This window comes from Lepidochelys kempii, chromosome 14, assembly GCF_965140285.1.
Source record: "Lepidochelys kempii isolate rLepKem1 chromosome 14, rLepKem1.hap1, whole genome shotgun sequence".
NCBI lineage: Eukaryota > Metazoa > Chordata > Testudines > Cheloniidae > Lepidochelys > Lepidochelys kempii.
Window position 1 is genome coordinate 35515966 of NC_136393.1, and position 27676 is coordinate 35543641.

General features: G+C 49.2%; 1 protein-coding gene across 5 annotated transcripts; it reads right to left on the minus strand.

The window, feature by feature from the left end:
• Nucleotides 1-595: 595 nt before the first annotated feature.
• Nucleotides 596-27276, minus strand: ZNF692 (zinc finger protein 692). 5 transcript variants are annotated; one of them, XM_073311902.2, is made up of 12 exons: nt 27169-27276; nt 25524-25735; nt 24964-24995; nt 19326-19808; nt 17816-17879; nt 17240-17380; nt 15588-15716; nt 7983-8045; nt 7004-7082; nt 6148-6262; nt 5256-5355; nt 596-4572 (listed from the first exon to the last, which is right to left on the minus strand). In XM_073311902.2, exons 2-12 carry the CDS (start codon nt 25709-25711, stop codon nt 4188-4190), a joined length of 1779 nt encoding a protein of 592 aa, XP_073168003.1. In that variant the 5' UTR covers nt 25712-25735; nt 27169-27276; the 3' UTR covers nt 596-4187. The 5 variants fall into 5 exon arrangements, with proteins under 5 accessions (XP_073168003.1, XP_073168001.1, XP_073168002.1 ...); XM_073311900.2 differs by having other exon boundaries at nt 27092-27214; XM_073311901.2 differs by having other exon boundaries at nt 17816-17864; nt 26989-27214.
• Nucleotides 27277-27676: the final 400 nt, after the last annotated feature.

Here is a 27676-nt window from a genome sequence, read left to right on the forward strand (position 1 = left end):
GGAGGGACAAAAGGAGAGTCACCGAGATAGGACAGACTCTTCTGCCGGTCTAAGAGTATAGCTCGAAAGATTAACAATATTGTTGGGTGGGTTAAGGGAACTACTGTTGTGGCTCCTTGTGGCATGTAGCAGTTTAGTTTAGTGTCCTTTTTCCTTTGTAGAGAAGCAAAGTTTGTGTTGTAAATGGCTTGTCTAGTTTTTGTAAAATCTACCCATGAGGAAGTTTGTATGGAAAGTTGTTTTTTTATGAGAGTATCCAGTTTTGAGAGCTCATTCTTAATCTTTCCCTGTTTGCTGTATAGGATGTTGATCAGGTGATTTTGCAGTTTCTTTGAGTGTGGCACAATCTCTCAGCACAGTCTGTGTGATATGTAATTGTAATGGATTTTTTACCTTTAGTCCTTTTGGTATGATGTCCATCTGTTTGCATTTGGAAAGGAAGATGATGTCTGTCTGTATCTGTACGAGTTTTTTCATGAAGTTGATGGATTTCCATTCCATATGGCTAAATTCAGTGCCTTGCATAATATCAGGTTTCAGAGTAGCAGCCGTGTTAGTCTGTATCCGCAAAAAGAACATGAGGACTTGTGGCACCTCAGAGACTAACAAATTTATTTGAGCATAAGCTTTCTATGCAGCCCACTTCATCGGATGCATAGAATGGAACATATAGTAAGAAGATAAATATATATACATATAGAGAAGGTGGAAGTTACCATACAAACTGTAAGAGGCTGTAAAAATTTAAATGGATCAAAATCAGGAAAAAAATTGCTTAAAAATAAACATTGATATTATTGGTCAAAATGGTAAAAAAACAAAAAAAGAATTGTATTAAGCCTTGTTAAAAAAATGAACAGTTCGTTAATGCACTTTGATCTGCTCCAGTGTCAAAGAGGACTAGATCAAAGTGCATTAACGAACTCTTAATGAGCTGCAGCAAGGCCCACAGCAGGCACATGTAAATGTTTCCATAGGCAAACCGTTTGTTTAACAGAAACATTTTACTGTTCATAAATGCACATTTATGTTCACAATCAGTCTTTATTACAAAAATTTTTGTTTCTATGGCTCGAAATGATCTATTTTTCACCAAGACTGTGCTGCGAATTAGGCATAATTTTACCATGACAAAATCCTATCCATAACCATTATTACCACCCTGTGTCTCAGTTACCAATCTGTCCTTACTTCATAGGGTGCATGTAGGTACAAAATCCACGGATGATTGTCAGGCGTCCAATGTGAGGGCTGTATAAGCCCTAAGACCGGTAAGCAGACCCAGTTCTGCTGGCATAAACCCCACTGACTTCAGGCAGGAGTATCCTGCAGAAGACTCAGGGTATGTTTACACTAGAAATGCTACAGAGACACAGCTGCAACGCAGTAGTGTAGACACTAAGTACAGCGACAGAAGAGGTTCTTCTGTGAAGGAATTCTTCTGTCTATGCCAGGGCTTAGGTGAGCTTAACTTTGTTTCTCAGCGTGAATTTTTCACACCCCTGAGCAACGTACGTAAGTCAACCTAACTTTCTAGTGTAGACCAGCCCTCACTGAGGAATGGTTTCCTCTCCATGACATGAACAGGCCCTGAGTGCTAATGTATGGCTCTCTCTTGGGGAGAAGTGACTCTGTCCACAGACAGCCCACCCCAAGCTCGTCCTCTCCAAGGTCTAGAAGACCATGCACGGAGGAAACGCATGGCAGAGCCTGCCTGATATCCCCAAGAGGTTTGATTCATACTTGTGTTCTCGGCGCCAAGGGGAGTCACTACTAGGAGGTGGAGGTAGGTGATTGGGACAGCCGGGCCATAGGGGTGGCCAGGAAAATGGTGAGAGGGAATGGGAAGTTCAGTTTCAAGCCAAAGGAGGGATCGGGACAGTGGGGCTGTACCGAGGGCAGTACTGGGCTCTCAGCTCCCAGCTACTCCTCTGGCCTTGAATGAGAACCCCGGGGAGATCGGGGTGCATCTAGACTACGACTGACGGGAGGTGACATTTTACAACGCAGACACTGAGGTCAGATCTTCAACTTTGAAGCTTCGTTTGCTGGGAAAATCCTCCCTTCCCTCTGGCTCATATCTCCAGGGACTGGTATTTTCTTGAGAAGTGGGGTCAGAGCTTTTGCTGATTCCACATAACGAAAACCTGCTTAATATGTAAGGTAGTTATCCCATTGGGAGTTAGGCACCTAAACACCTTGGAGGAGCTGGGCCTCCATCACTTGAAATCTTCTCCCGTGACATAAGTGAAGCAGATCCAAGAAGAAAATAAAAGGGCATTGTGGTTAACAGAAGGCAAGCGGTGAGACCTGGTTTCAATTCCTGGATCAGTCACAGACTTTCTGAATATAACAACAGCCATACTGGGTCTGACCAAAGGTCCATTTATCCCAGTATCCTGTCTTCCGACAGTGGCCAATACCAGGTGCTTCAGAAAAAATAAACTGAACGGGCAATCACCAAGTGATCCATCCCCTGTCCCCCATTCCCAGCTTCTGGCAAACAGAGGCTAGGGACACCATCCTTGCCCATCCTAGCTAATAGCCATTGGCAGGACTTATCTTCTATGAACTTATCTAGTTCTTTTTTGAGCCCTGTGATAGTCTTGGCCTTCACAACATCCTCTGGCAAAGAGTTCCAGAGGTTGACTGTACATTGTGTGAAGAAATACTTCCTTTTGTTTTAAACCTGCTGTACATTAATTTCATTGGGTGATCCCTAGTTCTTGTGTTATAAGTAACAAACACTTCCTTATTTACTTTCTCCACACCCATCATGATTTTACAGACCTATATCACGTCCCCTCTTAGTCGTTTCTTTTCCAAGCTGAATAGTCCCAGTTTTTATTAATCTCTTCTCATACGGAAGCGGTTCCATACCCCAATCATTTTTGTTGCTTTTTTCTGTACCTTTTCCAGTTCCAATATATCTTTTTTGAGAGGGGGCGACCACATCTGCATGCAGTATTCAAGATGTGGGCAAACCATGGATTTATAGAGGCAATATGATATTTTCTGTCTTCTTATCTATCCCTTTCCTAAGAAGCAATCTTTGAGCAAGTCCCCTGGGGTAAAGTTTTCAAACATGCCTAAGACTCAGACCTCAGAGGTATTTAGGCTCCTAACTCTCACGATTTCAGTGGACGCTAGGAGCCTAAATACCTTTGAGGATCTGTGTTTAAGCGACTTAGGAGACATTGATGTTCAGCGCGACCAAGGTGTTACTGAAAATCTTACCCTTAGGCCCAGATAGGCACCTAACTCCCATTGAAACCCACAGACTTTAGGAGTCTAAGTACCCTTGAAGATCTGGTCCTTAATCTGTCTGTGATTCGGTCTCCCATGCGAAAAGAGGGGATCAGAATCCTTACTGTCTCCTGCCCTTTGTCTGTTTGGTCTATTTACACTGGGAGCTCTTCAGGGTAGAGACTTTCTCACAGTGCATGCCTGCAGCTCTCAGCACAATGGGCTCACAGTCTCCATTAGGATGCCAAGGTTCTGCTCTAATGCAAAGACCACAACACAGGCAGGCTTTTCTGCAGCTGGACGGGGGGTGGCTGCTGAACCTCCACTCAGAGGAGCTGCACCAACCGGGGATGGGGTAATTTCACAGGAGAATGGCAGGGAAACAGCAGCAGGAGCTGTGGCCATTGGGATGAAGACAGGCTCACCTACCCTCAACCCTGCCCTGCCCAGGCTGGCAGAACCAGCAGCCCCATCAGAGAAGGTGCTCTCCCCATCCCAGGCATGACACAAAATAATTCTTTATTGAGGATTTGTCCAAAGCCCTGAAGCTGAGAGTAGCAAAGCCGAGCCCTGTTCCTGAGGAGGGCGAACCTCAGCATCTCTCTTCAGAGCCCCCTTGCTCCAGAGAAGGTGCTGGTGTCAGTCCTCTTGGCCCATGGAGAGTCTGTGCTCTACTGACTGTGGTGTGGGGAGGCTGCGCAGGGCTGCCTTTGCCTCCCTGTCCTCATACTCTCAGTACCTGGACAGGATTTCAGATCTTCTGCTGCAGTCCCCAACCATGGTTCAGTCATTATCCCCACCCCTCTGCTAAGCGCTTTATGTCCCACTCTCAGCAGAGTCCAGCTGGAAGGCAGGATCCTGCTGGGATCATCTCTGCCAACATCCCCCGTGGTTCAGCCCCCAAGCGCTGGTCAGACCTGGATCCCGCTCAGCATGGCTTGTTACTCGGCAGAGGCTGCGATGGGGGACACCGGCCGTTCTGCCTTCTCCATTTTGCAATGGCTCGGTGCAGGGATCTCCAGCTTCTCTGTGGCAAGTGGGCACAGCACATCCGAGTGGTCCTTGGTTGGTGTCTCCTCAGTGAGGCTGGGGAGCAGGGATAGCGTGTCCCTGTTGCTAGGTGCTGGCATTTCCAGCGTGGGCTGGGCCGGGCCGGCAGTCACCTCGGGATGGCTCTTGCTTTTGTGTGCGGTGACGTTGTCCTTCTTCTCAAACTTCTTGCCACAGATGTCGCAGGAGAACAGGTAGAAGGAGTCGGCGTCATGCTTCTTCATGTGCCAGTTGAGGGAGGCCTTCTGACGGCAGGTGAAGCCACAGATCTCACACCTGCGGGTAGGGAAGGCGATCAAAAGGAGAGTATGGAGAAAGCCGGGCAGGGAATCAGATGCATAGAGGAGACAGGAACACAGGAATTGTAGGCTAATCTGGCCTGCAAGTTAGGTCTGGTCCCGGGCTCTAATGGCTGGAGAACAGGCTTAAAACCTGAAGCAGGAGGTTTAATCTCCCTTCCAAAATTGCTATTGTTCATTATGGTTATTCTCAATATTCTTGTTTCCACATAAATGTCCAATCCCTTTTTGGAATCTCACTAAACCTTTGGCCTCAGCAACTTCAGTGAGTGGCAGTGAGTTCAACAGGCTAATTCATTACTCCCCAAACTTCTGAGGATCGTGCCCCGCCCGTACCTCTGTCCGCGACTCACCATGTTCTCCCCAGAGCCCGGGTTGGAGTGGTGCTGCAGCTTGGGGACTTTGGGAACCTCTGGTCTACAAGTATCTAATGGGTGTAGACATCAAGAGGGTGAGGGGGAGAGGCCTTGTCTGGGGTGTAGTTAGGAAGAGGGCCCGGACAGCCCTAGGGACTGTATCCTCCAGAACTGGATCGATGGCACCTAATCAGGGATTTCCACCTTTGGCCTCTCAGTGCTGCAATTCTTAGGGACAGAGAGAGCTCAGCACAGAGGAAGAGACCCCAAGTCACAGAGCAAGCCAGTTGGGGTTGCTACTTACTGTATGGGTTTCTCTCCCGTGTGGATGCGTCTGTGGATGATCAAGTTGCTGCTGGTGCGGAAGGGGCGGGCACAGTACTCACAGATGTAATCCCGTTTGTCTGCAGCGGGGAGAAGACTGGGTTACTGGTTGTACTGGGCAGCAGGATGTAGGGCAGGGCATTTTACCCAGGTGGAAGCAAAAGCAGGGACGAGAGAAGGGCAGTAGTCCAAAGGGCAAAAAGCAAGGGGTTGCCAGAGCAAATATTGGTAGTGAGTCCAGGGCTGGAATGACAGTGGGACCTGCAGGTTGGGATTGAGGAGCAATGGCAGAATTGTGTGTGTAGGGGGAGCTCAGGACCAGACAGCAGAAGATTCTGTGGGTCCAGACTGAGATGCATTATTAGCAGCACTGGGTGTGGCTCCTGGGGCTAGAATAACAGCGCTGTTTGTAGGGCATGACTGAGAGGCACCTGCAGAGCTGGGGCTGGGTGGGAGGGAAACCCAGGGCTAGAATAGTAGTGCGGGCTGTGGATCAGGACTGGGGAGTATCGGCAAAGGTCGAAAGGGGGAGGGGGCCCAACCCAGGGCTGGAATACCAGGGGGCCTGTGGGTTGGGATTGAAATGCATTAGCAGACCTTTGTGATTGTGGGGCTGGAATTGAGGGGCATCTGGCAGATGATTGTGTAGGAGCTCAGGACGGGGACTGAAGGGCAGCAGTGGGGCTGGATTGAGGGGTACTGGCAGGGGTTTGTGTGTGTGTGTAGGAGCCCAGGACTGGACTAAAGCCCTGTGGATCTGGATTGAGGGGCCCTGAGAGAGCTGTGTGCGTGCTGAGGGGAGGGAGAGCCCAGCACCGTAGCAGAAAGGCAGGTGCTTTGAGGCTTTAGCCCCTGTGCTCAGGCATACTGACCGCTGTGCAGCTTCTCGTGCTCCTTCAGGTGTTTCTTGAAGTTGAAGGACTTGCCGCAGCTGGGCTCAGAGCAGGTGAAGGTCTTCTGGTGCACGTGCTGGTATTTCTTGTGGTGCTGCCATTTGGGGGTGGGGGGGAAGCAGAGGGTAGGGTCACAGCTGCCACCCAGAGACCCCACAGTCCATCCTCCCTGGTTCATACCTAACTGAGCGCCCTACCACAGAACTGGGAGTCAGAGGGAATGTTTGATTTGATTTTGGGGCTGGACCAGCAGCCCCAGTACAGGGGGTCTCCTTGGTGCCACTCAACTCTCTCTGTGGGACAGCAGAGGGAAGCCATAACTCTATGACCCATTCAGCCCCCAGCCTGTCTGTGGAGGCTGCAGCAAAGGAGGCCAACTGGATCACGTTCCAGAGTCAACTGCAATCAGTGGGAATCTCACCATGGACGTTGATCAGCTCTGGGTTGGGGCCTTAGCTCTGATATAGAATCTTGTCCTGCTGGGAACTGAGGACACACGGACTCATTTCACTGAACAGCCAGTCAGATGGGAGCGACCGGGGCATATGTGACAGCTCCCATTTGAGCTGGGGATTGAAACGGGGATGTCCAGAAATAAAAGCATAAGTAGCTACAGATTGAACTATGGTAAAACCATCGCAGACTCCTGTTCTCTGTGGATCAGGCACAGAGAGGGACCCGTAACATATGTTCACCGATGGGTCACACTGAGCTGATTGTCAAGCCCACAGCTGGGCTGATACCATAATGGTTTTAGGCCACGTATCCCAACAGGGACCAGGCGGTGCTGGGGGTGGGTCAGGTGCCCCTCCCCACAGGTCACCGTGTCACTCACGTTCAGGTACTGGCGGTTGGAGAAGATCTTGCCGCAGCCCTCGAAGTCGCACAGGAGCATCTCGCGCTTGGTTGCCTTCCTGCAGAGAGGAGGGGGTGAGGATCTTGCAGGTTATTGATGGAGCCAGGATGCAGTTCAGCAGCCCCTCGGTTCTCAAACCCTCCCTTGTCCTCTCCTCTCCATCTCCCCACTGCATGGGCAAGAGCCATGTCCGCTGCAGCCACCTTCCTGGATCTTTCCCTGCTCACCAGCTGCCTTCGTCACCTCTCCTCTGCAGCTTGTGACATCTGGATAAAGCCCCCTTCATCTCCCTGCCTCACCGGCTCTCCAGCTCCTTTCCAAACTCTTTTTTTCCCCATCTATGCCCATCTGCTCTGGTCTCTTGGTCAGCTGTGCAAAGTATTGGGGGTGGAGTGGTGGACAGGTTGGACAAAGCACACCACTAGCAACGGGGAAGGTGTGTGGGTTGGGGGCGCTAAGGGGTGGGTCGCATGCCCTGTGGAAGACGCCAACCGATGGGTGTGGTGGATATGCAAGAAACACCAGGGAGTATCACTGGCTGTGAGCCTATGCAGGGACACGAGAGGGGTGGTTGCAAGGGGGAATGGACAGTAGACCAAGTGGCAAGAGGACTGCACATCACTGGGGCCATTGAAAAGTATGTTAGGTAATGGGCTGTGGGAAGCAGCCCCTGGTGTGTGGCTCTGGGGCTAATGGGGCTTTTCCTCACCTCTAAGTCCAACTGGAATGGCGCTGCAACCCCCACCAAGAGGCCAATCCAGACAGAGCGGGAGATCCTACCCCTGCCCAACTACTTCCCTTTGCAGGAGGCACCACCGGCTGCTCAGTGGAATGGGGAGTCCAGCTGTGGGGAGCAGGGATACAAGGGACTGGTCTGCAGCCCAGCTCTGCTACTATAAGGGCTCTAGGGCAGGGCAGCCAGCAGAGTCATGTCCAGGGTTCCAGGCCAGCTTCCTACCTGATTCTTTTGGGGCCGATCTGGGCCACATCCTTGTTGCTCAGCTGTCCCCGCTTCTTGCGGCTGCAAAGGAAGAAACAAACTGATTGGGTGCTCCCAGAGGGGTGTGTCTCTCCTCCTCCTTTCTCCCCATGTAGTCTCCCTCTCCCCTGTCCTGTGTTTTCCTTTTCTGTACACCCTTCCCCATCTCCACCATGAACGTCTCTCTCTTCCCGTCATTGCGAGAAGGCATAGGAGACGAAGGCTGCCTGGCCTTCTCTGGGGCAGGGATCTCCAGCTACCAGCCTCCTCCTACAGGAAGGAGAATTTAGGGTGGCCACCCTAAGATTGCTCTGGCATCTTCCTGGACCTCCAAGTCTCACTGACACCCATATGGACACTGCGATGCCTGCCAGACACCGGGAAGAGCTCCAGTTTGACCCAGGACTACAAATTTCATGTCTTGAAGGTCAGGTCAGTGTAGAGGCCAGTGCTCAGATCCTCAAAGATCTTGAAATGCCTAAGTCTCATTGAAATCAATGGGAAATAGGCACCTAAACTTCTTTGAGGGTCGGGGCCTGGCTGTTTCCACAGACTGCTAGGCTTTAGTTGTAGGCTGGGTACACACCCCTATCTTTCTGATAAAGGGTACCCCTGCCGAAAGGATACAGGGCTCTGTCCAGCTCACCCCCCAGGCTGCTGGAGTCACTAGGGTTCAAAAGTTAAAGGTTTATACAGTAGAACCTCAAAGTTACGAACACCTCAGGAACGGAGGTTGTACGTAACTCTGAAATGGTTCGTAACTCTGAACAAAATGTTATGGTTCTCTCAAAAGTTTACAAGAGAACATTGACTTAATGCACCTTTGAAACTTTACTATGCAGAAGAAAAATGCTGCTTTCCTTTTATTTTTTTTAACAGTTTACATTTAACACAGTACTGCACTGTATTTCCCTTTTTTTTTTTTGTCTCTACTGGGGCCTGATTAATTGACTGGTCAGTTTGTAACTCTGGTGTTCATAACTTTGAGGTTCTACTGTAACTATAAAAACACACAGTCAACATCATGCCACAATATATAAATTGCTTTAAATCAACCTCTAAAATGTTCTCAGGCAGCATTCTTTGTACTTTGCCTTTCTGTAAATTTTCAATGGATTTTTTTTTGTTGGGTTGTGTGTATGTATGATGAAATGGATGTTTATTGACATTAAACAATAACAATCTAATCTTTCCAAGCCTAAATATACCACAGGCGTGCTAGATACAGCAGGGCTCAGTGCTTTCCTGCTCCGTGAGAGGCTCCAAGACTCACCAGATAGTAAGCAAGCAGAGGACAACTTGCACAATGTTACCATCTTTGGGTCTCTGTGATAGCATATTTCTATATAAGTAACCTCAGTTTTTCTGGCATACAAAAACTATTACACATCGCAAGATCCTACATGTGTGTGTCTAACATGGCAAGGAAAAAGAAACTGTACAATGCTATATTTAGAAATAGCATGTGTTCCTACAGTTAATAGACTACATTGGAACATTATTTCACAAGAGGGCAGAATTGAGGTTACATATGCAGCCTTTAACCTTTGCCTGACTTCTGAGCACTCATGGTCATGGATTTCCAGAGGAGATGAGAACAGCTTGCTCCCCTGACTTTCAACTAGAATCTCAAGTGCTCAGTGCTTCTGAAAATTAGGCCTTAGTGGTCAGTTTTTCAAGAGGACTCAGAAGCTCCCGAGCCCCTGATGAACATTTGGCATAACCTAATGGCTTTTTTGGTATCATATTTCCCAGTTTTTAATTCAAGTAACAAGATGGACAAAACAATAAGACCGAAGGAGAAAGCATCACTCTACAATTTCAAAGCTCTGATGGCTTGTAATAGAGATGTAAACAGAAAATTTAAGACCTGCAATGCAGTGTGGATGTATTTGGTAGGACACCCCCTGAATGCAGTCATCCTAGGGTTTCTAGGCACTACGGTAATACAAATAATAATGAAATGATACTAAAACTTGACTAGGTCAGTAGAACCAAGCTGCTCTTGAATAAGTCCATCATTTGCACGATAAAAATAAAAAGCACTAAAAACCTTCAGAAAAATCCACTCTGGACATTAAATATGACAGAAAATGATTTTATTTCTGTACTGTTTGACAGTTATCTCATATACGTACTCCTCACCGCACAAAATAACTACAAGTAAATACAATGATCCTATGTTACAAACATGATTAAATGTTATTATTTACCAACAATAAAAAGTCTTTAAACACACTGTATTGCAAAAAGGTATAATACAGTTAAGAGAGAAGGATACAGTCGTAATCCCATTAATCTAATATTTTTAAACACAGAGAAAGTTTGGTCACATATACTGTGACAAAGTTCCTCCTCTACTTTGGTGGGTATTGTGCTTATTGGCAGATTTGTTCCCCTTGGAGCTTCACGGCAGCCCTCAGTTTGGGCGTTTTCGTGAATCCACAGTCCAGATCAACTCCTCCTGTGTCTGACCTGGAGTTTGGAGGTTTGGAGGCCCACCCTCTACTCCGAGTTCCAGCCCAGGGCCCTGTGGAATGCAGCTGTCTAGAGTGCCTCCTGGAACAGCTGTGTGACAGCTAAAACTCTCCGGGCTACTTCCCCATGGCCTTCTCCCAGCACCTTCTTTATCCTCACCATAGGACCTTCCTCCTGGTGTCTGATAATGCTTGTACTCCTCAGTCCTCCAACAGTCCGCGTTATCACTCTCAGCTCCTAACGCCTCTTGCTCCCAGCTCCTCACATGCACACCACAAACTGAAGTGAGCTCCTTTTAAAAACAAAGGTGCCCTGATTAGCCTGCCTTAATTGATTCTAGCAGCTTCTTGATTGGCTGCAGGAGTGGTTGGGTGAGATTCTGTGGCCTGCGTTGTGCAGGAGGTCAGATGAGATGATCATAATGGTCTCTTCTGACCTTAGTATCTATGAATCTATTCTAATCAGCCAGTCTGTCTTAATTGTCTCCAGAAGGTTCCTAATTGTTCTGCAACCTTCCCTGTTACCTTACCCAGGGAAAAGGGACCTACTTAACCTGGGGCTGATATAGCTGCCTTTTATTACTATCCTGTAGCCATCTGGCCCGACCCTGTCACAAGTTTGATCTAATTTAAAATGTTCTTAAATCTTGCAGCCACTTCGCTTTTGTTGTTGTTGGTCTGTGATGGAATGTCCTGAAAAGAGAAAGAAGTTAGAAAATAGCAAAATTGTCATTTTGGTGAAGAAAACAGATGTTAAAAATCACGGACGATCTGCCATGTTCACTATGTAAGATGCAGGCTATGCAGCTTACTTTGCAAGTGCAAGCTGAGGCTGCTCAACGCTTTGCAATACTGTATATTGCACACAGGTATTGTCATCAGATTGGGATGACGGTACTTACAGAAAGAGATGAGAGTCATCTGCGAAGGAACACACACTCCAGTATGCGACGTGCTCTTGATGAGCTTTCTCTTGCTCCTCTGATATTTTTTTTTTCTGTCTCCATGTCCCTAGCTGCTGGTATCATAATGGCTACAGCAAAAACCACACATCAATGTGTAACTTATTTGATCAAAACCATTACTTCCTTTAAACCTTAAAGGGACACCACAAACAAGTTCAGTCAATCTTTAAAATGTGTGAAAAGTTCAGGTGCTCTACATTTGATTTCAGTGGGAGTCTGATATCTATCCTATTTAATTAGGCACGTTTGAAATCCCACTAAGCACTTACACACCTTTGAAAATCTGGCCCTAAAAGACGATCAACAGAGTGCTCTCAAATGCACAAAGTAAAGAAACTGAAGGGAAAAGAAAGATTTAGAGGGAAATAATATTTTTATTTCCAGTGATTTTGAAAGTTTTCAGACACAAGCATGATTTTTGAGTAGATGGTGTACCTCTAATGGTAAAATTAAAATGCTGCAGGGAGAGGAAGGGGCAGCGCAAATTAAATATATAATTTACCATGATTTTCTGTTGTGTTTCGATTAATGCCTCCAGAACTTGTTCTCTACTGGTAGCAAACTGTTACTTAGTTTCACAGCCCCTGTAAAACAGACATTAATAGACTTTCAGTATAGAACTGAAGTCACAAAAACATCTAGAAATGAAAAAGGCAGAAGATCCTTTACTGTGCATGTTAATACTTACTTGGTATCTGTTTGGGTTTATATTTTGGGGCTTCTTTCTCCCATAATTCCCACAAAAACATATAATCGTGAAGAGATAGTTGAGAATGGAAGACTGTTCACACTTAATTCAGCTAATTCCAAAGGAAATGCTTTTATACCTTCCTGTGTAATAAAAACATTAGAAAGTCTGGAAGGAAAGAGTTAGGGTCTATAATTAATTCCCTGGTGTTATGTAAGGCCGCAGTTCAAGAAGAGACTTAAGCATATGCTACTTTTTAGGCATATAAGTAGGCCCATTGACTTCTATGGGACTATCCGTGTGTGTAAGCACAGGCACCATTGTCAGCCCTTGTGATTTTACTGAGAGTCTTGTGATATTTGGTGTTTTTCTTAAAGCCCCAGCTCCCAGAGTCAAGCGACCACCAGCGTTTATTTAGATACAATGAAAGTTTCTAGCCCTCACGTTTGGAAAAAAAACACGTTGAAAATGTGTCCTGAGGGTGACTTAAAGGCTCAGAAACCAGAAGAGAAATTTAAAGAACCTATAATTTATTATTAGAAAAATCCAAAAAACCCCCAAACCACTCAAATCAAATATTCATGATTTTTGAGATGTTACTCATTACTTCTGTACACTTGAGATCGGCAGTACTGACTTTTAAATACTTTGGTGACTTGGAGCCTAATCATTCACTAAGGACCTGACCCAACTCGCAGTGATTTATTGCAAGTCATTCCTCTCACTTCAGTGAAGGTTGCATTAGGCTCAGTCACCCCAAGCAGTTTCCAGCACCCACCCAAGCTTAACTTGGCTTCCTTGGATCTTCAGAGATTAACTCAACTATCAACATCATAGTACTGAAACCAACACATCTTCTCAGCAATGAGCAAATTTTCAGCATCATTTATCTAGAAATGTAATAACAGAGGGCTCTTCAATCTAACAGACAAAGGTATAACAAGATCCAAAAGCTGGAAATTGAAGCTAGACAAATACAGATTATTAATAAGGCACATTTTTAACAATGAGGGTAATTAACCTTTGGAACAACTTCCCAAGGGTTGTGGTGGATTCTCCATCACTGGCAATTTTTAAATCAAGATTGGATATTTTTTTAAAAGATCTGCTCTTGTGCACACAAGAATTAACTCAGGGAAGTCCAGTGGCCAGCATTATGCAAGAGGTCAGACTAGATGATCACAATGGTCCCTTCTGGCTTTATAATCTAAGAAACAATACGCTAATGCATACATCATTTTCTGCATAAAAGTATTACAAATTCACACTAGCAGCTTCAGTGCAGAGAACCAGACACTACACTGCTGAATATTTATTATCATTGTGTGATGGAACCTTATGAAAACTACAGCATTAGTTTACTCCTGGGGGAATTCTGAGCCACTGCTCAAGTGCAGAATTAATGCCTCCCGGAGATATTTTTTCCCCCTGTAGAAAAATTGATTCTGATGGGGAAGTGAAAGGAAACTGCAATTACACTTTTCACGCACTAGGGGCTGATGTGATGCCAGAAGAGAGGACAGCTAACTCATGGGTCAGAGCAACCAGCCATGGAGAGGGAGAAGACAGAGGCTGCCCTCCTCACAGTGCTGTGCCAGGTGAGGAGGCACGGGATATGGAGGGGGGCAGAGTGGGACACATGGTGTTGTTAAGGTGGGTCACACAGACTGACGTTCCGGAGGGATAGTGGAGGGGGACAGTCTGGGGTGGGAGCAAAGGAGCTAGTGGGGTGACAACTTTGAGCCCAGGACCGAATAGGAGTGGGGGTGCAGGGCCACATGGAGACGGGGGGGAGGAAGGGTGCAGGGCCACATGGGGACATATGCAGAAATGAATGGCTGAATGGGGAGTGGGGATGCAGGGACACATGGAGACAGAGGCAGCAGATATGCCTGACTGAATGGGAGAGGCATGGGGGAGGTTCCCCAACAATCCCCACCCCGCAAAAAAATCTGTTCCATACTTCTCCCACCCACATCCACCAACCCTCCAGATTCACTTCCAGGCTCCTTCCCAGCAATTACCTCCCTCTCCCTCAGCTCCTTCATTACCCCTGAAATCCCCAAGCCTTTGTACTGCTTCTCAATGATGTGGGAAAATACATTTCTGTATTGTAGTTTAAATGAATTATGATCAAAGTTCTGTATTAATATGCCCGGTAGAGAATCTATTTGTCAAAAAACATTTCCTGAATCTTTTTGTTGTTGTTGTCTGTATTGTTACAGACATACTTGCTTACGGGTATTTGAAATAAATTACCACAATAACTGAAACTGGCACGATTACATTGTATTACTTTGACAAATAAAATATGCAGAATTTTAAAATACTGTGCACAGAATTTTTAATATTTTGGTGCAAAATTCCCCCAGAAGTAACTACTTATACACTGAAGCCCTATTTAGCCATTCGCCTCTTCCCTGGTGAGCAGGATAGTGCAGTACACTATGGCCACTTTGTACCACTTGGGCAACACAGAGGCCATGTTCTGGCCCCACATGGCCAGAGGAGAAATCCCTTTGTGTCAGTGGAACTCTCTCCAGGGAGGGATGGCTCCTGTGGAACCCTCCCTGCACTCTCTGGTGCTGTAGGGAGAGCTTTGATATATCAATCCTCCATTAATGTTAGGGATCTTATGCCAGTGGTATGAGTTAGAGCAGTTTAGGAGCTTCTCTAAGTCATGCAGAGGGCAGACGGCGCAGGATCAGGGAGCTGCAACTGGTTCCATGACAGCTCCACCTGCATTGAATGGAGCTGTGACATGGGCAAACTTCAGCCGTACTATATTCTCTCTGACTACCCAGACACTAGTACGCTTGTCTCCCTCGCTGTCCCCTAGTTTCATTACTGGCTCTATTACCATTGAAGTCAATGGAAAGAATTTCTATTAATGTCAACGGACTTTGCTCAGGTCCTCACATGGCTCCCATCACAGTGGCTAAGCATCCTCCGTGAGCAGCACTGGCTAGGTATACAGAAGCATTCGTCCATCCACTTAGCTGCATCTAATCAGGGGCTAAGCCGGCATAGCTATGGCGCTTAGGGGTGAGACAAGTTTCACACCCCTGAGCGATGTACCCATGTTGATCTACATTTTAAGTGTAGACCAGGCCTGAGACACCCAGCGTGGTGTAGTAGACAGCTCTGCGCTGGGAATTGGCTGCGGTTTGGTCTGACTGCTATTGTCAGGGGTCTGTAGTTTCAGAGCACAGGACAGCCCCACACACGCCCTCGGGCCTTTAGGTTAGCCAGCATTCGAAAACTTTGGGGTTGCGAAATGCAGTCACTTCTCAGATGGGCCCAAAGCCACTTGGATGATCGAGTTGAGATAGACAAACTGATCTCAACCCCTTCCTTCTCACTCACCCACTTCTCGCCTTCCTTTCTCCTCTCCCTATGTGCTCAGGCTCTCCCTCTTCACCTGGATTGGCCCTCTGCCTGTCTTCCCCCTCACCTGGATTGCACCGCCTTCTCCTCAGAGGGGCTGCCGTTGGCTGGACTCGCCTCGGTAGGCAGCTGCGTACCCTTCACGGGTCTCTTGCGGCTCTTGTTCTGGCTTTGTTCTCTTTTCAGCTCTGAGTCACTGGATGGACAAGATGGACATAGCAACTGGTTACAACCTGTGAGAGGGGGCTCTCTAATGGCAGGTGAAGCTAGACATGGGAAACAGAGGAAAAGCAACCCAATGCCACTCAAGGAGAGGCACATAGACTAAAAGCATCTCCTTCAAGCCAGTGCTAAAGGAATCAATGTATTATTCCACGTTCACGTCAGGTTAGAGCTGAGAGTTTAGTCACACAACAGTTAGGGTTAGATTTGTCAGAGCAGCCTTCCCTCTGCAGAGTATGTTTAACAAATGGGTCTCTCGTTTCCAATATCAGGACAAAGTCACAAGGAAGCTTGGGAGGAAGGATGGGATTGTGGTTAAGGTACAAGACTGGGTGGCAGAACAGCTGGGTTCTGTTCCTAGCTCTGAAACTGACTCACTGTGTGGGTGAAATCAGGGGCCTTTGTTGATCAGATCCCCCTTGTGGAAAGGTGGGGAGCTAAACCAACTTGGCTCCACCCCCTGATGCTATCACACCCAACTCTGTGTTTGTCAAGTCCTTGTTACAACCTGACTTTTCCTGGCCAGATCCTCAGCAGTCTCTGGCCCCTTCAGGGTGAAGGGGAGTCAGAAGTTCCATGGCTCTAGTAGGCGTTACTCAGCCCTAGGTCTCCTGCGTTTAGAACCTTCTTCTCCATAAGCCCCTGGCTGGAGTATGCAGGGGAGCCCAGGCCAGCCCAACTCACTGGGTTCAGCTCGGGGCCCGTTTGGATCAGCTAGAATCAGTCTTTGTCAGCCCCTTGCTGCTACCACCTGCCTGTAGGCTTGCCATGCTTCTCTTTCTTTGGAGTGTTAGCAGTTCACCAGCCTGCTAGAGGGCGGCTCTCTAGCAGCTGCCTTTCCTCTCGGGAACTCCCCTTCTAACTGAGGTCCTTAATTTTTTTTATCATGCCCAGGTGCTTCCCTGCCTAATTAACTGCCTCCAGTTCCCTCGGGTGAACCTGAGGTGCCTCATTCCTCACTGTGGAGCCTGTCAGAGCTGGGCTGGTCCCTGAGCCTTCAAAGGGCCATCTACCCTCTGACATTGCAGTGGGCAAATCCCTTCCCCTCCTCTTACCAGTAATGAAAATAAGGTCCCTGCCCTGGGGAATTTACAATTCCAGGGCCGGATTCTGATCTCACTCATACAACGAGAATTAGGAGCGCTCAGCAGTGGTGTTTAGGAGCATCCCGGGGTACCACAGCTACCTGTGAAATCAGAGTGAGGCCTTAATTATACTAGCAAAGTGTTGGCAACCACAAAGCAGGGAGCAGGTGGGAAAGGGCAGGGATCCAGGAAAAGCTACGGAGAGAGACACCTTGTTCTGTACGCGCCCTGTGGGTTCCTGGGTTAATTGTTAAAGGGCCATGGAAGGTGAAGGGACAGAAGACCAGGGCTGTGGAATTACGTCAGAACATACACAGACTCTTTGTAAAGTGCAAGACTTCGGTCCAGCCTGGCAGCCCTTCAGAGAGCAGTGCAGTCAGCTCCCTCCCATCCCAGCTCTAGCATCCCTTACCTGTCCAACGAGGGGTGGTAATTCTTATCGCGCAGGTCATCCGTGTAAGTGAGGTCATCTTCTTCGGTGAAGTCTTCATCCTCCTCCTCTTCCTCTTTGGGGTCAGGCACCTCCTCTGGTTTATCCTCCAATCCTGGTGCACTGCAAGAATCAGATGTCAAGAGAGGAGGTTGGACGGAAGCGCATCTCCCTGAGCCATGGCTCTGACGGGGAAATCTCTGAGGGCTCTGTGGGTCCTGATCCCACCATCTCTCCTCACAGCCTGATGGCCATCCTGTCTACATGTCCCTGTCAGTCACTGGTCTCTCTGCTGAAGCTGTTCACAACAGCGCTGATGCGTAATAATAGGTGTAATAATAGGGATGTGTAATAATAGGGATGGGGTAAGACTGTCCCACTGGGAACTGGCTTGAGAACTCAAAAGTTAATTTCATACCGGATGTTGTCAGACGGGAGTGACTCTGGGTCATTGCACTGCTGGGGATACAGGACAGCTCCTCTCTAGTCCCGGGAGCATACGCACAGGGGATAGGTGAGCACCAGGGACATATGATGAGAAGAGCCACCGTCACTCACCTCTCCGGCTCTATCCCTTCCATGCCAGCCTCTGCCTCTGCCAGGGGAGCTGTGGGGAGAGAAACTAGGTGCAGTCAGTTGAAGGGTGAAATGGAACCATGAAGTTGAGATCTGCAGAGAAGGGACGGGGAAGGAAGGTGCAGTTGTGGGAGAGAGGTTGCAGGAAGGGTTTGGGAGGAGAGAGGAATGCGAAGTGAGAAGGCCCCGAGGAAGGGAACTAAATCCTCATTCAGGGTATAAACCAACCACTAACAGGCCAGAGAAAGGGGACTAGGAAGAAACTATAAACAAGTTGTTCCATAATTGTCCAATAGAGGGTTTCTTGTCCCTCCTATGAAGCACCTGATACTGGTCACTGAGGAATAAAGAGCTAGATGGACCCATGTCTTATCTGTTCTGGCAGTTTCTGTGTTCCAGCACCTCAGATGTGCTTGGCTGGACATCTGCCCTTGTTTCTCCACAGCTGGGGGACACCCACAGCCAACCCTCCCCTCGGGACCTGCAAGCTGGACGACTACATTTGAAAGCTTCACAGAAAGCAGGATACACCTGCCAACTAGGTCAGCAGCGTGAATAGCATAGGATGCCTGCCCTGGCTCCCAATTCACTCCCAGGACAGATGTGGATCTGAAAAGTTCTCCATGGAACTTGGGCCCTTGTCACTAAAAAGACCTGCCTCTCTCCCCATGAATAGCAGGGACACGCTGGGTGCTTTCACTAAGGCCACATCCTCACTTCAAGCCAGTGACCTGATCGGTTACAACACAGTTAAAAGACGTAACAAAAAGGAGACCTACCCACATTCCTGGAACGGGGCCCCGGGACTCAGTGACCCACCCTTGTCTCTGTAACTGACTTAAATCTCTGAACCGTCCAAGGCTTCAGCCTGGTTTTAGGGTAAATGGTTAGTCCTGAAGCTGTAATGTGATGGGGCCTGGGATGCCAATGATGGGAACATTTGGGTGTTGGGGTCTGGCAAAGTGGGTCCCTGCCTCTTTAACTCATTTCTCCTCTTGACTCAAAGGGGCCTGAATCTGCTGACTGATGGTCAGGGTCTGGTGTCAGGCTCCTGTACTGTCCAGGGGTGGGGGCAAATGTAGGGGGATAGGGACTAGTTTAGAGGAGGGTGGTTATTATTACAGGATCCCTATCATCACTATGGATGGAGCTAAGACTCATGGGTTGCTCGTTTGCTTAACAGGGTCCAGCTGATCACTTTCAGATAGGGAGGGGGTGATGTAGGGTCGAGGAAGGGCTATCTGAACTTGTATTTCCAATGTACGGGGGGAGTCAGCTAACCTGGCTGGGAGTGCCATGGGGGTTTGGAGTCAACGGGGCAAAAGAAATCAAGGACCAGTGGAGAGAGGGAGGAGGAATCCCAGTTTTGGCTGGACAGGAGGAGAAGGTTGTGGGGCCCTGGGAAAGAGAAGACTGGTCAGCTGCATCCATTGTGCCACCACATGCTTGCATGGGGATCCGGGAACAGGGGGGGTCCTGCTCACTCCCTCACCTGCGTCAGTGTCTGTGTTCCCTTCTCCTAGCTCTCCACCGTGGTCCATGCTGCTGGTAGATGATGGAGCTGCCATTCTCTCCACCACTGCACTGTTCCCAAGGGGGTTGGGCTCCACCTTAACCACCTTCCCAGAGGAGTCCTGGGCAAGTGCTGCCCTGCGGAGCGAGCGCCTGCGGCTGGTAACTGGGGAAGGTGGTGGGCTGGGCCCTGAGCTGGCTCCTCTTTCCTTGCGTTGGGAAGTGGCTTTGTCGGGCTGTGAGCTACCTCCCGGTGGCTGCTCTTCCGGTGCAGGGGGGCCCCAGGAGAAGGTGTGTCCAGCCATGCACTCCCACACTAGACTTCCTGGGGCTCCTTTGTCTCCTGGTGAGGGGGTCTTCACATTGGGGATAAAGCTGCACTCCTGGCTGTGAACATGAGACAGGACGACCAGGCGCTGCAGGGCATCCGTGGGGAGGGCGCTGGGATCTGAGCCACCCTGCCCTGGGGGAGAGAGAGGGAAACCACATGTAAACCACAGGGTTCCCCTAGCACCATATAACCTGTCTATTCCTGCCTATAACCCAAGAACCCATGGGGGACACTGCACCACCCCAACATTTACCCCAACCTCTCCATATAATCCTACCCCTAAGGGAGCCACAGCACCAACCCCTCCTCCCCAATAACCCAACTTCCTGGTCATGTGACTCTAAGCACCCCTATATTCATACAAAGAAACGGAGTACTTGTGGCACCTTAGAGACTAACCAATTTATTTGAGCATGAGCTTTCATGAGCTACAGCTCACTTCATCGGATGTATACCGTGGAAACTGCAGCAGACTTTATATATACACAGAGAATATGAAACAATACCTCCTCCCACCCCACTGTCCTGCTGGTAATAGCTCATCCAAAGTGACCACTCTCCCTACAATGTGCATGATAATCAAGGTGGGCCATGTCCAGCACAAATCCAGGCTCTCTCACACACCCCCGTTCCCCCCCCCAGGGACACACACACACACACACAAACTCACTCTCCTGCTGGCAATAGCTCATCCAAACTGACCACTCTCCAAGTTTAAATCCAAGTTAAACCAGAACATCGGGGGGGGGGGGGTAGGAAAAAACAAGGGGAAATAGGCTACCTTGCATAATGACTTGGGGGTGTGTGTGAGAAAGCCTGGATTTGTGCTGGACATGGCCCACCTTGATTACCATGCACATTGTAGGGAGAGTGGTCACTTTGGATGAGCTATTACCAGCAGGAGAGTGAGTTTGTGTGTGTATGGGGGTGGGGGGGTGAGAAAACCTGAATTTGTGCTGGAAATGGCCCACTTTGATTATCATGCACACTGTAGGGAGAGTGGTCACTTTGGATGAGCTATTACCAGCAGGATAGTGAGTTTGTGTGTGTGTTTTTTGGAGGGGGGTGAGGGGGTGAGAGAACCTGGATTTGTGCAGGAAATGGCCCAACTTGATTATCATGCACATTGTGTAGAGAGTTGTCACTTTGGATGGGCTATTACCAGCAGGACAGTGAATTTGTGTGTGGGGGGGTGGAGGGTGAGAAAACCTGGATTTGTACTGGAAATGGCCCAACTTGATGATCATTTTAGATAAGCTATTACCAGCAGGACAGTGGGGTGGGAGGAGGTATTGTTTCATATTCTCTGTGTGTATATAAAGTCTGCTGCAGTTTCCACGGTATGCAGCCGATGAAGTGAGCTGTAGCTCACGAAAGCTCATGCTCAAATAAATTGGTTAGTCTCTAAGGTGCCACAAGTACTCCTTTTCTTTTTGCGAATACAGACTAACACGGCTGTTACTCTGAAACCTGTATTCATACACTGCACACTACTGGAATAACCTTTGTACAACATATGCCTTATGAGGTATCATTTGAAAACTAATAACTCACTGATCACTAATATTCTTGTGTGATGTATGGACGCGATGTGTATTAAGAGTTATGGATATAGACTAGAATTGTGACTAAAGTATGTTTAAATGAGACATGTCAGGGGGAGCTGTAAATAGGTCTGCCCTAGACAAAGGAATGTGTTTGCTTCTCTGAACAGGTTTCAGAGTAACAGCCGTGTTAGTCTGTATTCGCAAAGAGAAAAGGAGTACTTGTGGCACCTTAGAGACTAACCAATTTAGTCAGTGAGAGACAATGAAGGTCCATTTACATATCAAATACCCAAAGCTATCAAGCCAACAAGTGGGGGAAGAGACAGCATGGGGTCTATGCCCAAGCAGGAGAGAGAAGCTTGGTCCGGGTTTTACTTTTCAAAAAATATATTGCCAAGTTCACTGATCTATAAAGGTGGGGTTGGGGGTGTTTGAACCTCAAGTGATAAGCAATTGAATCAACTGATTGTACACAATTTTACCGACAGTACCAGGAGGTGTGAGCCAGTACGACATCATGCATCAACTATGGGAAAGGGACTGAGAGACTTTTTCCATTAGACCATATGAACTGGAACCATAAACTCACTGAACATTAAATCCCACCAAATGAGGGTAAATCCATTCTCATCATCGTATCCACTCATTATACTCCATACCTGAACATAGCCATTATATGAACAACATACCCCATATCTCAATGTCTGTATTTTGACCCGTTAAACTTTTACCCCAAATCGGGGAGATTGCAGATTATGTATTCCTTACGCCACCCATTTCCTAAACCGAATTTCGCACCCCTTGATAATCTGTACCTTATTCCCTGATAACCAGAATCTTCTTTTTACTTCAACATTTTCTTATTAAAATTATTAAATTTGTTAAAAGTGCATAGAGTGAGGTCTTTTCTAAAAGCTAGTAACACACTGGTAATATCATTGTGAAATGTATGTATAAACACAATATGAGAAAATATGGATACTTAATGATATCATGCTTTAAAGTCTGTGGTCAAACAGGGAGAAACAGGTCCCCATCCAGACAGGAGCTAAGGTAGCTGTCTACCTGTTTAGAGTGAAATTAAGCAAGCTGTGACCAAAAACAATGGAAGCCCTATTTACATAGAAATCAGCAGGGGGATGGGAAGTCCACAGGATGGAAAGAACACTGTGAGGTCACTCTGCCTCTTGACACAAAGTCATTGAACTTTGGAAGATATAATCAAAGAGAGAAGCCATGCCTGGCATCCCATCACTAGACAGACACAAGGGAACAGAACTCTTACAAGCTGAGAAAGATGGGCCCTTCAACCAAGGGAGGGGTTGAAGTCTCTGGAAACTGAGTATAAGCGAGAAACCTGCTTAGGCAAAGATCTTTCACCTAGGGAGACAAGGAAAGCCAATATCTTGTACTTCTGTGGAAGGTCCTGACTGAGGGAAAGTGAACCACGGCTTTGAAGAAGGAAGCTTGGTGAGAAAAAACATTTTGAACAAAGCCTGTCCCTTGCTAGATTCAGTTTTAGACTTTTCAATCCATGTTTTCACTTTTATTTGCTTATTTCCCTTTCTAACTTTATTCCTTTCACTTGGCATCACTTAACCTATGTCCTGCTAATAAACTTGTTTGATTTTTATTATAAACCAACTCAGTGCTGTTTGCAGGGAAGAGTTTATTTATCCTGGTTAATAAACTGTGATGTACTTTTGTCTCTTTAAAGGAATAAGCTGACCATTATTTCTCTGAACTGTCCAGGAGAGGGCTGGACATTGCAGAGCACATAGTTTTGGGAAAATTCAGGAATGGGAGAGTGTTGGGCTCAACTTGCTGGTTGTAACCAAGACTGGTGGAAGACAAAGTAGGGCTGTAGACTCGCTGCTGGGGTCAGAGTTGCTGAACCCAGGCTGTCTAGCACACAGACACTCAGGGTGTAACTGCATACTTGTAGGCTGGCTGTGAGCATCCCAGGCCATGGGATGCAGCAGCAAAGCACTGTACAGGACCCAGGGTTGCAGGACAAGCGGTGACACAACCCCTTACTGGTCTGGATCACACCCAACCCTTTGACAGTGGAGTAGGCGAAATAAGATTTATACACAGCTTGCTATTTTAACTGAGGTTTGCACTCCAAGCACTAGTAGAATAGTTTTAAGTATTTTTCAGGTGAAAAGGCTGGGGAAAGTCAAAGAAAGGTTACTGTTTTATTATTTTCTGTTTATTTCAGGGAAGGAAATAGAACAAAGGAAAGCATAAAGATGAGTCACAAGCAGAAAAGGCAGTAGGAGAAAAGAAGCAGATGCTGAGCTCACCAAGAAGCAATCAAAAGAGCTGTATGCACAGTGAGGTCTTTCAGCAGCTGATCAGAAGCAAACGGAGCTAGTGGTCATGCTGCACTCATATGCCATAAGGAAGGATGGGGCACCTGCTCCAAACCAGGGGCCGGAGCGGATCCCTTTTTCTACTACAGGGCATGCTTGTAGGGTGGCTGTGAGCATCCCAGGCTGTGCACTGCAAAGCATAGGCGCCCAACACCACTCTGCCCCCAGCCTCGCCCCGACTCCACCCCTGCCCCACCCCCATTCCAACCCCTTCCTCAAATCCCTGCCCTGGCCCGCTTCTTCCCCGCCTCCTCCCCCTCCCTCCTAGAGCTTGTTATGCTGCAAAACAGCTGTTTTGTGCCAGCAAGTGCTACGAGGTAGGTGGAGCAGGGATGCAGGCATGCTCAGGAGGTGGAGGTGGGGTGGGGAGGGGAGGGGAGCTTGGCTGCCGGTGGGTGCAGAGCACCCACTAATTTTTTCCCCATGGGTGCTCCAGCCCCGGAGCTCCCACGGAGTCGGCATCTATGCTGCAAAGCACTGTAGGACACCCAGGTTGCAGGGCAAGTGGGACACAACCTCTTACTGGTCTGGATTGTACTCTGAACTCCATGACAGGGCGCCAGAGCACCACCCCCCTAATTAACTCTAACCCCCTGTGATGGGATGTACAAACCCTATGCTGGGGAACAGAGGGTTAAGGACCATCTGTGGGCCCTGGAGGCTCCACCCAGCTTCATCTGTTGGGTGTGCTCACAATGCACATGGAGCTTGAAAGGGCACTGCACAGCTCAGCCTGGGTGGTCAGTGCAAGGGAGCAGACCTTCCCTGGTAGCTCCTACAGGGATACAGCAGGAGTTCCATACTGCCTGAAGAAGACCTCAATATGGAGCTGCAGGCCACCATCAGAGAGACAGCAGAGTGAGGGTGAGGAATCTCCGGACCCCTTGCAGTTGAGTACGTGTTGCAAGTCAATAACCAGGCCCTCACTGGGGCTCTAGAGAGGCAGGGGGCACTGGAGGAAGAAACCTAGGGAGCAGACTTAGTGATACCCTTGAATTACCAGCCCCAGGGTCAAAACCAAGTGGAGCGGTGGGTCTAGGTTCCCCTGCTGCCAACCCAGACTTGAGCCACTAGGTGCTACTGCTAAACCACAGACTTGAGCCACAAGGGGGTATAGAGAGTTAGTGCCCCAAACACAAGGTGATCCCCCCATCATGCCCAGTCATATAACCCAGCACCACTGGGGCTGAAGCACAGTCTACCCCCACCATGTAATCCTTCTCCCTGACATGACTGTCACTAAAGGGGGGATTCCCCCACTGCACCTCCCTTTTTAGAAGGACACTCAAAGCTGCATACCCCTCCCCACAAGGAGAAGTGCGTGCAGAGTCACAGAGACCCCATTTGGGCAGGAGAGGTGCCTACCTGCACTCAGGACGCAGCCCTGTGAAGTGTACCTGCAGCAGAGAGAGGTGGGGACAGAAGGTGAGATAGTGAGTGAACAGCGAGGGGCAGGGAGGGAACCCTGAAAACACAGATCCTGCACCCCCTGGCTGAGCCCATCCACCCAGAAGACAAAAGGGAACCTGCTCCATGACCTCCATCAGCCCACCCCAAAATCTCAACCACCACATGGGACAGGCATCAAGGTCAGACGCCAGTTAGGGTGCAATGGGGGAAATTGCGGGAAAGGACATATTGGAGCTTGTCAGGGTAATTGGTGGGGGCATGATTGGGACAGCAGGAACCTGTGAGGTTCTGGGAGGGATGCACAAGGGGCTCTGTGGGGAAATGGAGGCTGTGAGGAGGGTCGGCCCTGTTAGGGGAAGGTGTGTGGGAGGTGGACTGTGAAAGAAATCAAGGGTCTCCTATGTCCATTCTACAGAGCCCCCCCTCCACTTCCTTCTCCTCCCATAGGACCTATCTCCCACATCCTGGCCCCTGCTGTGGGACCAGTACTCTCATCCCTCCCTCTCACTCCTCACCGGTCGATCAGGTACTTGGCCAGCTGGGAGTGCAGGGAGAATCCCAGCTGCTCCTTGAGCCGGCACCACTGCTCCAGGTGGCCCCCGATGCGGATGCGGCACTTGCTGCGCCGGGCGTCCAGCTCCTTGCGCTTCTGTTTGCGGATACACTCAGAGGCCTGCTGGCGGCCCTGCCGCCTCTGCTCCATCCTCCCACTAAGGATGCTGCCCACCTGGGAGTGGGGAGAAAGAGACGAGGGAGTGAGCTGCAAACCCCTTGGGGCTGCACAGAGGGAGTGGGGCAGAGATCCTGTCCGTGGTGCAGTGGGAGGCACACTGAGACAGATACAGAGGACAGTGAGTCCAACTAGGGCATTACTGGGGGTGAGGAAAGCATTTGAGAACTCAACTAGTAAAGACTGTACCCAACAAAAGAAATAGTGTGGGGGGTGAGATGGGTAAGTCAGGAAAAGGCAAGGGGAATATCCCAAGAAGAAAAGGGTCTGAGGGTGGGAAGGAAAAGGGACTATCACATCGTTAGGGTCCAGGGGGATAAGGGGTGTGGCGGACAAGCCTCCCAGAGACATTCTCAAAGGCCTCTTCCCTCTCCTGCTCTATTAGTTTGTCTAAAAGTAATCAGTTTAATCAATAATACCCAACCCCTTTCCCACCAAAGGAGTAAATCGATCTGTTTGTTCCTTTTTCAGTGCCCTTGACTTTCTGCTCCCCGCAATGCATCCCTGGGACCCACTGTGCCCTGCCCTTCTCACATGGGGGACAGTGGTACCCAATGCCCCACTCCAGCCTGCCCCAGTAACATTCCCTGAACAAACCCAGGGCCAGGCCCCACACCTATCCTGCACCAGGTACACTGAGACAGATACAGGGGGCAGTGAGCCACATCGGCCCTGGGCTGCCCATGAACCATACAGCCCTAGAGCTGCCACCCCACACTGGCTGCCCTCCCCCCTCCATGGCCCCTCACTGCTGCCCGGTCCCTCCCACCAAAGCCCCTCCTCAGCTCCGCCCACCGCCCCACCCCTATTCCTTCGACCCATCCTGACCCACCCATTACAGCCCATCCCCTTTCCCTCAACCCCCCCCATCACCATAGTCCCTCCAGTATTCATCAGCCCCGCCCCTCCCCTTCTCAGACCCGCCCCTGTTCCTCTCAACAGAGCCCCGCCCCAGCTCCACCCACCACCCCGCCCCCACCACCATAGCCCCGCCCCTTTCCCTCAACCCCGCCTCTGCCCCGTCAGAGCCCTGCTCCTGCCCTCTTCCACCAGGGCCCTCTCCTCTATCCCCACGGCCCGGATCACCCTCCCCTTCCCTCAAGCCGCGCTTCCCGCCGGACGCCTCTGGCCAATTAGAGCGAGGCGCGCGGCAGGAGTGGCCGTTGTGTAGCGAGAGGTGGGGGCGCGCGCTAATCCCCCTTTGCTTCACCCCTCCCCAACTGCCTCTTGCGTTTTTTCCGCCGTGGTACCTTAAAGTGGGCCCGTCGGGGCACAGCGCGGGATATGGGCGTTGGGGCAGCACCGGGCCCCGCTCCGTACCCCCGAGCCCTTCACCCCTATCCTTGAGCTTACCCCGAGGAGGGGAGGGCCCACTCTGGGGCCGTGTCCCCTTTAAGAGACAGACCCCTCCTCCCCCAGCGCTTACACACCGCTGGCTGAGACCGTGACAAGATGGCGTCACACCACCAACTCCACAAGCGCGGAAGGAGCGCGCATGCGCCGTGGGCGCTCTCCGGCCGATAGTCGAGATAGTGTGGCCCGGTGCATAACGGGAAATAGAGTCCTGCGCGCAGGGCCTGACGGGTTTTCGCGTCTCCAGCTCACGGCCCAAGGGCACCTTGGCTCTCACAGGGGCATCATGGGAGTTACAGCATTTATCCATGCTGGAGTTCGATGTTATCGTCTTTCCCCCTACCCTGATGCATGATGGGAGCTGTAGTCTTGTGCCCGTGGTGTATGATGGGAGCTGTAGTCATAGAATCATAGAATATCAGGGTTGGAAGGGACCCCAGAAGGTCATCTAGTCCAACCCCCTGCTCGAAGCAGGACCAATTCCCAGTTAAATCATCCCAGCCAGGGCTTTGTCAAGCCTGACCTTAAAAACCTCTAAGGAAGGAGATTCTACCACCTCCCTAGGTAACGCATTCCAGTGTTTCA